The 11,256-nt window shown below is 44.8% G+C and overlaps 1 protein-coding gene across 1 annotated transcript in view; it reads right to left on the bottom strand.

Moving 5' to 3' along the window:
• slc22a23 (solute carrier family 22 member 23) overlaps nucleotides 1–10,544 on the bottom strand; it is a 19,218-nt gene extending 8,674 nt beyond the window's left edge. Inside the window, exons 1-3 of the mRNA XM_031869687.1 lie at nucleotides 9,395–10,544; nucleotides 7,587–7,690; nucleotides 6,350–6,504 (exon numbers count right to left, since the gene is read on the bottom strand). Coding sequence (XP_031725547.1) covers nucleotides 6,350–6,504; nucleotides 7,587–7,690; nucleotides 9,395–9,823 — 688 coding nt within the window. The 5' untranslated portion in view covers nucleotides 9,824–10,544. The remainder of the gene's footprint in view (nucleotides 1–6,349; nucleotides 6,505–7,586; nucleotides 7,691–9,394) is intronic.
• Nucleotides 10,545–11,256: the final 712 nt, after the last annotated feature.

The raw sequence follows: 11,256 nt of genomic DNA on the forward strand, positions 1-11,256 counted from the left end.
CCCCCCCCCCCCCCCCCCCCCCCCCTCCTCCTCCTCCTTTCACTGAGCAGTGCTCCACCTTCCTTGCATCTGAACAGTTGCAGAGGGGAGTGGAAAACAAAAGAACTATAATGGAAGGAAGGGGAGGCTAAAAAACAAAGAGAAGGCAACAAAAAGCAGCTGGTCTAATGGCCAAACTAATCTTGGATGACAAATGGCTGACAGTGCCACCACACACACACTTTGTGTTGTCTGCTGCTCCCTCGCTAACCTTGCCTGGGGCATGAGAACAGGGCACAGTGACGATTGGCTTTCTAACAGCATGAGTTCAGAGCGAGGACCACAGTCTGTGTGATGTGGATGTGTAGGGAGGGTGCAGGTGGTGATGTGCACTTTAGATTTCGGGAGAGGTAGAAATGTAGTAATGGACAATGCATCGATAAGTTGACCCACAGAAAATGAATTATTGACAGTTTGATAATAATTGTAGTCATTTATAGTCTTTGTCACAAGGACAAATGACCCATTGTATTGACAAACATTGCCAGCCTTTGAGATTTGGACCGATTGTCGGACAAAAGCAATTTGAAGACATCGCCTTTGGTTTCCGGGACGTTATACACTAAACAAAATGTATATGAATGAAAAGAGTCCTCTGCTGCTGCCTTCGGTGGATGACTTCACCGAGAGGCAGGGGTGGGAAACAGATAGCTGGTTCGACAAGGGCACGGCGTGACAGGACTGTACGTCTCCCCCAGCTGAGTCAGCAGTAGTCGTCCCTGGAGCTCATAACAACACACACACACACATACACGCACACACACCCATATACTGCATGTCTCTGTCATTAGCTGCATGTCTCATAGACAGAGACAAAGATATGAACCTTATCTCACTGCTGTAAAAGTAAATGCAGCCTAATTCCTTTGGGTCCATGCAAACCTCACTCACTGAAATCCTCTCTTTGAGTAGCACATGCCCGCTCCCTGTAGGCCTTGAAAAGTTGCTCTGAAATGTTTTGCAGCTTGCTACATCAGCTCCTCTCAGCCGGGATTCACAGGGCGCACACTGCTTAATTCAAATGTCGACACAATTTTGTGAGAAAAACAAACCAAAAGCTATATAGAAACTTTTTTTAAATGACTCCCGCAGCACGATCTGCCGTTGTCTGTGCAGACCCAGAACTCAGACGTGTGTCTCAACAAGTGTCGAGTCCTTGAGGGGAATTCCAAATCTTTATGCAATAATGATTTTGCATAACTCAAGTCTGTCGGTTGTCAAGTCTAACTAAGGTCACCCTCAGGCTGAGTTCATTTGAACGAGGCCAGTCCATCTGCCAACGCAGAGGGCTCTGAGGGGAAGAAAAAAGGATATTCTTTTTAACCTACCTTAACTGTCACCGGAACATCATGCAAACATCATCCAGCAAGGCTGCCAGTCAAATATGTACTCAGATATAGATCGATAAAACGATAGCCGTCGTAATAACTTCCTCATAATGTTTTAAACCGTTGCAGCGTGTTTTTTGCTGTCTGAGAAACCTTCAAACTCAGGAATCTAATACATCAACTGGACTCTCTGAATCATATTTCACTGTCTCACTGGTCTCACTTTTATTGAGCCCTCGTTTCGAATCTATGGCTCTGCTCGAACACACTTCTTGTTTCTCCACAGCAAAGTCAAATACAGTCTTTCTGCGTCGCACTGTGACCTCCTCGGAGCTCTGAAGTGTATGGACCAACGACAGAGAAGTGGGTTATGCTGCAGCAGTGGTTTGATAAGTTTCTACGGACTTTTGGTGCTTTTTGAATCCATCGTAACTGCCGGCTGTGAAGGAGCAGCTTTAAAAAACAACAGAGGGTGATATTCAACACTCAAAAGATAGATTTTCAGCGGAATATTCCTTAAGGGTTTGTCTTTAAACACTGTCTTGACCAAACAGCAAATGTATTAATGATGATATTATTTTCCAGATGAGTTTGGATAACGGGCAGAAAAACAAGGAGACGGGTACGAGGAGACGGAAAGCTCTTTCATCACGGCTCCCAGGGGACGGTCCATCGGTACGTGCTAAATTACAAAATAAATAAACCCTGAATGTAGAATTGGTGCAACAACCAGATATGCAAACAACACACAAATCAACACATTTACATGAGCAGCGCAAACTAAAGCTGCTGCTGGCAGTTTATTATTCTCTGCCGTGCTGCAGAGAGATAACCGAACGATGAGAGATTTCAAATGAGCCTCGAGAAAATGAGAAAGTGAGAGTAATGAAATGGTAGTGAGAGAGAGGAGGAGGAGGGGGAGGATCGGATGAATGGGGCAGAGGAGAGTCGAGGGAAGCATAGAGTGAAAATGGAAAAGGCCGGAGAGCTGCTGGATTTAGAAATAGAAATTCAGCGCTGCGTTTACAGTGAGGGTGAGAGGAGGCAGACAGAAAGAGTATTTCTGCGGGGAGAGGGGCACGATAAGATGGAGCAGTGCAACCAAAGCACATAAACATATGATCATCCATAATACGGTAGATGTGTGTGCTATGGATATTTTTGTGTCTCTCTATCTGATCTACTTCACTCAGCATTCTCCCCGACTCTGATGTTAAAGCGCTGGCTTTCAGCTTTCAGCTTTCATTTGAGGGTTTTTACATCCATAATGGGTGTTAGCATCTGTCCTTTTGTTAGCACAACGCAGCAGGATAATGATACTTAACATGCAGACGAGGCAACAGAGGATTTTTTTTAAGGACGAACGGGGACATGTTTCTGACTGGCCAAGTCGGCCACGCGACCCCACTGATTATGCGTTTCACCTGCTGGAGACCAGACGCAAGGCAGAAAACCTTGCGCCTGGAAAATCCCTCGCTGCACAATCATCCAACCATGGTAAGTACAGTGGATCAACGCTGAACAAGGAGGTTTTATTTCTTAACTGTGATGGATGTTTTCTCTTCCAAATAAGATTTGCTAATCTGCTGGCATGCTTACAGCCTCTGTGATGGTCTGACTGCTCGTGTTTCTTTCCCTGTAGGACTTTGTTTTAATGATGTGTTATATTATTCTCAGATCTCAGCCATACGCCCCCGAGCTCGCCCTGATCTACGAAGCCAGTGGTGGAGTCAGACTGCAAGATTAGTGAGTACAGTCTTCTTTTTATTATTATTAATGGTTAAAACTACTAAAATTGTTTAAATAATAATTGATATCCCTTTATATTTGACAGCTTTATTTAAGTGTATCCTTCTTATCCAATCACTTTTCGCGCCTTAAAACTGAGAGACTGTGTTTAAAAAGGATGCACTTCCTACACTGTTCATCTGACGTGGATGTAAACACTCCTTGGTATATTTACTCAAGTATTGTACTTAAGTGCAGTTGTGAGGTACTTACTTGAGTATTTCAATTGTATGCTATTTTATAGTAGTATTATACTTTTTATTCCACTACTTCCACCCTTTTGAGAGCTTTACAGTATATACTTTACAGATTAAGATTTTGCGATTAACTATCCTATAATATAATAAGTAGTTAAAATGTGTTTCACCAGCTGTAACAAAATATTTTTCCAGAACTGTACTTTTACAAGTACTTTATTGGACGACTGCTTGTTTGTATGTTTAGGATCACTAAACGTTCATCCAACATGGATGAGAAGAAGCTTCAAATGAAATCCTAAAGTCACTTCAACCTCATAGCTATCCTATCATCTCAAATCCAATGTACTGGACCGCAGAGCCAACACAACAAAACAATGTGTCACTGCCAAAACACTGATGGACTGCACTGTTTCCGTCCTGCAGGGCGACTGATGCACCCCTCTTGGCAAACAATAAAAGCAGAAACGAGGTCCAGTGATGAGAAGCTTCATATTCCACTTTGCATCTGTGTTGTTTTAGTTTGAAATAATGAAAAAATTGCAAAGTGGGTTACATTCCGCCTTTGAGAATGTGTTTATTGGAGGCTTCAAATGTGTGTGCTGTTATTCTACGTCTTTATTTTACTGCTAATGGGACGGCAGCGTCTGTTGTCTGTGAGTTTAGTTCAAAGCGACTCGTTCTGTTCCTCCTACTGTATTCATCTACACCTCACGTAACCAACAAACACCTCACACAAACACGTTTTTTTTGTTGCACTTCATATTGCATGCATACAATCTGTTCTCTCACACAAACAGCAGAGACACTCAACACACACACACACACACACACGGCCACTTATCCCATCATTGTCAACACTGAGCACGCAAACAAGTGACATATAGAAAAATTGCCTCCCATTACAGATATTCTTGTTCGGCAAACAGACTGAAATAACCGGAGGACAATGAGTGAAGTGTCTGTGAGTGTGAATGAGCAGAGACGGATGTAGAGGACGAAGAGGAAACGCGAACCGGTTTCAAACAGTAGCCAATTAAGTCATGAGCTCTTGCAAATTAATATCTTAATGTGTAATACTTTTAATAATGCACAGCAGCAGAAAGAAACGGACGTGTTTCAGCCCTCGGCTTTCCTCAGCGTTTCTGAGGCATTTGTGGGCGTAACTTCTCTTAAACAGCAGCCAGGAACCTGCTGGTGATTACCAACCAGCTGATGCAGATCATCAGAGACTCTTTATCCCAAACCAGATACTAGTAAGAACAATAGTAGCAAGAACATGTCATAAGATGAAACATATCATATTCTGTTCCGTTCAGCTCTTAAATAAATGCCAGAATCACCGTTAGTTATTTTCCTCAACTCATTCAGCCCGTACAGTCTTCATTTCAAACCCATCATATATAAATCCCAGTCCACTCTCAGATTCTCAACTGGCCGTGATGTTGACTCAAAGGTCCACAAAACACAATGTTATTAGTCTTTCACTCGCCTTTGTATACATCTCAGATTAAATTCAACTCGGCAGACGGCTCGGAGGCATCCATTTTGTTTGTTTGTTTTTAGAAGCAGTTCTGCAGATATTTATCAGGATCCCCTGCTGAGAGGAACTAAACCAGCTCCACCGCCCGAGCACAAAGTCTGCCCTCGCTTCACGCATAATGATTCTCTAATCTCCTACTGGCCCGACAGAGGAGGCCTACAGAGAGTGAGAAAAAAAAATAGCGGGGGGGGGGGGGGGCAGCGGGGAGGGGGGACAGGGGGGAGTGCAGTGGGGGCGGGCATTATCGGGAGAAATGAAAATGCTATCAGCCAGTTCGGTGTCACCTTGGCCATTGGCTACAATGCAGAGCCACAGAAAGGACGAACTGTAGAGGGGAATATTTAAGATGTGGCCAGAAAACATCAGGCCTACTTTTGTGCTCTCAGGAATATTTGCAAAATCTCTGCACCACAAACCTTAAGCATTGAAGCAATTAATCGTTGAACTAGCTTGAAGGTACTGTAATTTGGTGTGTCACCAACATAATTGGAATCCCTAAAGAGTTGAAGCATCTTCCATTAGTATCCATCTCACTATCTATGTTCCCTACTAAACAAATGAGTTTCTACAAGGGCAACTGCGGTAACTTTTCAAACTCATGTCTTTAACAAAGTTAAATACATACAAAAAAACTACAGCTCCCAAAGCATTTCATCAGCATAGTACTGCGTGAAATAAATAATCGGAACTGTTGGTTTCTCCCTTATTCATGATATCCAACACTGTATTCCTGTGTCATCTGTCCAGATGTTGAGCTGTAATGTGTGCTGACAAAAACAAGTCCATGGCCCTGGGTGTTCTGCTTCGGTTACCAGCCAGAAACATTGGACTGCCCTCAATCTGTGCAGCTGCTGATGTTTAAGGAATGTACTATCTCTGTCTACACATACGTGTCCTAAAAATATAGTACATAAATACTACAATATGCGTTGTTATATAAGGTGTAGAAGCTCTGTGAGGATACAGTACAGGTCAGGGGAGATATAGTGCCAACAACCATCAAAGAATAACTGGACAGTGGACATTTCAGTCTGAAGATGTACTGCACCAGATACAGCTAAAAGCTCATTTCCATCTGTAGTTTTTACAGTCCACCTACCTTAAAAGGCAGAAGTAGAAAGCAGGTATAGCCACAGTTTTATGAGAAAAACATTGAATATGTGAAGATTTAGTTTTGGGGATTTCTGGTAAGTTTACAGGGATTGTTGTTGCTACTGGCAGGAAATATGTTTCAAAAGTTATGCAAGAGAACGCAAAAGAAGGTCTTTCATGATTTCATCAATTGTTTTCCTATACACGTCCCTTCCCAGGGATCCATACTGTACCATTCGGGCAATAATGAGTCAATTAAATAAGCACAATAAATGACAGAGCACGAATGAGGAAATACAGGAGCGGGGGAAAGCAGAAATAAACAATCAGACGAGCACGAGGAGGCGACAGTGTGTACTTACTGAGCACGTAGAGGGAGAGAGCGAGGCCCGCCAAGCAGAAACCCTCAAAGAAGCGCAAGGTGCTGAACATGGTGACGTTCACAGAGAAGGCAACACTCAGACCAAACACCAGCATGAAAAGCACCGAGAGAATCAACACCGGGTGTCGACCAAACCTTTAGAAACAGAGAGAAGCAAGAAAGAGAAAGACGTAGCAAAGTGTTTAACAGCTGTCGCAAACTGAGGAAAAGGAGCTTTTGCTTTGAAACTGATCATTGCAGTCATTGTTTGCTTCAGACTTTGTGGACTTCCTGGTTAAAGGGGGGGGGTCAATGGGTCAGGTCAGGGCTGAGGCCTGGACATTTCTTTACATTGTTTCCATGGTTACTGATCCCAAACACAATGTGGGGACATTTTTTCCCACGAGGCAGCTCCTGGGGTTCACAGGCTGCAGACACGACCACAGTGAATTTAATTGACAATGGCGTGCCACCCAATTACAAATAAACATATTTTCCCACTTCGCCATGCAGCTAGGTTTAGTTTGTGGTGCTCACGACTATTAAAAAAACATTTCAGTAATTTAGTAGCACTTCTGTCTGAAAACAATCTCCTGGTAACTCCTGGAAGTTTTCATTGGAACAAGATCTGTGGGTTAGCCAGACTGACAAAAGTTACGACGAGTTGTTAGCCACACGAGGAGTGTAGCTTTAAGGATGGCAATGTCGGTAATCCAATGGATCCAGACTGAAATATGTCAACAGATATCGGATGGATTGCCATTTAAATTTGGTTCAGATATATTACCCCAAGAGAGACTCTTAAAGATTTTGATTATCCCTTAACATTTCTTCTTGTGCCATTAGCAGTTCAAGGTTTTTACTTATCCAGTTATATATATATATCCACATCTATGAGATGTATTGGCACACAACTTTTGATTCAGATTGAAATTTCTCTGCACAGGATGAATCTTCCACTTCTTTGGTTTATGACCTAATACTTTCAAAACTGATAACTGCTGATTCAAAGTTTTAAGCATATAAACAAAACTCCATCTACCTCAATTGTTTTGTGATGTAGGCATAAGTATCAGAGAAAACCTACACAAATTAAACCAAAACTATCTTCGCAGTTAGATTTGAGTAGATTTAAGTGAGAAAATGTTTTTTTTTGTACCTTAGATGAATAGATATTTTAGGGCATACTAACAGAAGCAGTAAAGGAGCACAAAACAGACATAAAAGAGGCAGCTTACCAGTCAGCCATGACACCCATCACTAGGTAGCCAAATATGGAGCCCACCAGCAAAGAGAACTTGGCAATGTGCACCTTCCAGGCTGAGTCACACACCAGGTTCCACTGAAACGAGAGACAAAACACAGAGAGAGGAATATTAGTCAGCTTTTCAGAGACAACCACCCACAACAAGATAAAAGGGAATCAAACATCAGCAGCTGAGAAGTTTTAATCTGAAAGCTGCACAGAAACACAGAGAAATATGGGTTTTTCTCTTCGGGAGTCTGTCAAACTCTCTGACTTACTGTTTTACTAGTTAAAACGAATGTATTTAATCACATCACAGCAGAGCCAATCTGGGGACAAAGAAAACCTGTAGCCTACATAATTCATGAAGGTTGATGAGTGTGCAAACATGCTGCAAACGCTTTTGAAATATTCAAACATGCATCTCGGAAGGAAAAACGAGAAAGCGTGTGAGAGAATGTGGGCGCGTGTCTATAATAACAGAAATCAATAGCTTTCCACTCTTTCCACCGAAGCCCATGGGTCAGTGCACACACCGCCGCAGCCCTCAGCATCTGAAACTCAGCCAAGGACACATGTGGAAGCACGATGTGTACTCATATATGTGCACGACCCTGAAAGGATCTGCAGGAGCGCAGCAGAGCGATTCAGCCGTGTGAGGAAGCGTTGGTGTTTAACAATGATTTACAGAACTCCATGCTGAGCCTCCGACTGTGCCGAGGAGCCGAGAAGGGGATGATTATTGGTTATGACTGATGATTTTGGTTGTGAAATGGCCGGTGGTGATGTGGTGAACTCAGTCAGTGTGGCTTTATTGCGTACGGGTCATTAGCACCAGCGTTATCTGAGAAAACAGATATCAGTCATGCACAGAGGCCAGAGCCGGGTGGAAACTCGGCGTTGCTGTTTATCGACTTTCAGTGGAATGGCACCTTGATGATATGGCCGTCCAGTTTTTATCATGTTACAAAATGCTGTTGTCGAAATTATTCAAAGCACAGCTCAGTTATCAAAGTTGTGGGTTTTACACAAGTGCATGGCAGGATTAACTTGCTCGGGGCCCCGTTTCATCCGGTCTCTCAACATGTAGGCTACAGGTTTTCTTTGGCCCCAGATTGGCTCTGCTGTAATGTGATTAAATACATTCGTTTTAACTAGTAACATATAAGCAAACAATTGAAATATTAAAGGTTTTGAAACTGGATTTTGACTTATTCGAAACAGGGTTTCAATATTCCCAAATAAATGCACAATTAAATTAACACAAACCAGCACACGGTAAATCTGGAGCTCTGGGCGTTGTTAAGCAGATTGGTATATTGGCAACATTAAATACAGTTCCTTCTTTAATAACGTTATTAATGTCAGTGTCTCTGTTACTTGTTACATAAGTCAAGGCAGCATAGAGGGAAAAGGGTGCATCCCCTGGTTCTCTGGCTCTGGGACAGTTTCCCCACTCTGTGTGATGTAATGCATACCAGTGCAGCACTGAACTTTGATTTGGTATTAATTGGCCATATTGTGATTGTCTTATTAATAACACGATACTGACTTCAACCATAATTCTGAAAACCAAGCTACAGCATAGTCATCAGCTGCTGTCTCTGACACACGTCCTCTCATATTGAGGTCAGTGGGTAACTTGTCAATAAGCTGTGCTACTGGTGTATCAGCCTCTGCTCTGCTCTGTGAGAGGCAGTGATGATGAAGACACAGGGTGGTGAGGATGAGGAGGATGATGATGGTGAACAGAGAGCTCTATCAGAGATAACGCTGGTCTATCTGGAGCTCAGTCGTTACCTTGGTAACCACATTCTGACTAAGTCCCGTCTGCAGCTCCAGCCTCAACTCCTTGCAGTCGCACGGCATACCGCCGCTGTCGCCGTATGCGCCCTCGGTTCCGTTGCCTGTGAGCTGCAGCGCGGGCGCGCCGCCGGCGACGGTGACCGGCGGGTATGCCGCGGTCCAGTTACTGTCGTTCGCGAGGGGTTGCATGCACGTTCCATTGGGCTGAGCCAGGAGGAAATAATCCGAAAACTGACTAAAGCCGATGAACAATGCCGGTATCCAGGTCAGGACCACGAGCTGCTTCTGATGTTTTCCAAAACCCCCCAGAGATGGCAGGACCGTGCCATCGATGTGCGGCAGTAGCCTTGGCACCGGGTGCTCCAGCGGGGTGAAGCCATTCTCGGGCGGGTGGTCCTGCGCCTCCGGGCGGCCGGCTGCCATCACGGCCCGGCCACAAAGAGAGAAGCTGGGCGCAACAGCGGGCGAAGCAAAAAGCCCCCGCTCTGTTGCCGTCCGCGCACTCTGCGTTAAGCCCTTTGACACAAAGGAAGCCCACAGCGCAGATAAATCCTGTGTGTAGCCAACAAAAGCCCGATCCAAAAATAGGGGGTCTTTGGTCCGTGCAGGCGTGCAGAGGCACCAAAATCACCGAGCAGTCGTCTTCATGGCGAGGGGGGCTTGAAGCGACCAGGGGATGTCCAAGTGGAGAAGCGGTGTCAGGAGGAGAGGGCTCTGGAGAGTCTCCCGGGGAGGAGTGGACGCGGACAGGCAGGCATGCTCACCAGCACGGGCTTTGTATTCCATGAGTACAGCTCCGACAGTGAGATCCATCCATGTGAAGCTGAAGTGGGCCAGGCCTGCTGGTGATGTAGAAGTAGAATATGGGGCTACATCCACACTGGGGTGCTCTAGACATCTGCTGGTCCTTCATCCACGAACGCCACAGGTCTCATACCTGCCCAAACGGTGACCTCCTGGAGATGCGCATCACTTAGCTCTTCTCAAGCCCAGAATATCCGAGCCCCAGGTCATCACCGGTCCACTTTGACGGCGTGGAGTTCAGAGACGTGGTGGAACACGCTGTTCGGTTTTGTCGACGTCCAGTCGATGGGACACGGTGCTGAAGTGGCGCTGGGAGTGGAGATGGAGGGAGACTAAGCCCCGCCCTCCCTCGGTCGCGCTATGCGCTGCGATTGGAGAGCCTTCAAAGGGGCGACTGCACCACTGATGGGCATCTGCAAGCCACAATGATTCCCTTTGTGCAGCCTCTGCCCTTTCCACCAAATATGAAGCTTGTTATGAATCAATCATCCACGTTTCCCGTCGACACAAGATGATTTATGATGAAATGATAAAGCGGTGATATTGCTGCAGTTCTTTTTTTTATAAAGGCCGATTGTGGTGGTGCATTTACTGAACGTCCCACTGAGGTTTTACGTCATGCGGTTTTTTTTTATCCACAGTCGTCATATAAATAGGCAGTATTAGGTACTGGTTTTAGGAGACAATAGGAGGGTGTCAGTGTTTTTGGGTGGCGTGCTGCCTGTCAGCCGCGAGGGGGCGACAAACAATCAAAATACCCGCCCTCACATCGGTTTGTCTCAATTAATCATATCAGCATAATAACGAGACAGAAAATAGGTTATACAACGTGCAATGAAGCGAGGAAGTGAGATTTAAATGTCTCCTAACGGATATAAATGGCGAGCTTGTTAATGTGGCTGCAGCTGCTCCCAAAGGACTGAGTGTGAGTGACCTTGAGACACAAGTGATTGACAGATTTTCCCTCTGCAACAGAAAGGCCTCAAGACAATGTGAGAATTACTGCACACACACACACACACACACACACACACACACACACACACACACAC

This window comes from Anarrhichthys ocellatus, unplaced genomic scaffold (genome assembly GCF_004355925.1).
Source record: "Anarrhichthys ocellatus isolate YVR2014 unplaced genomic scaffold, GSC_Weel_1.0 scaffold48, whole genome shotgun sequence".
Taxonomy (NCBI): domain Eukaryota; kingdom Metazoa; phylum Chordata; class Actinopteri; order Perciformes; family Anarhichadidae; genus Anarrhichthys; species Anarrhichthys ocellatus.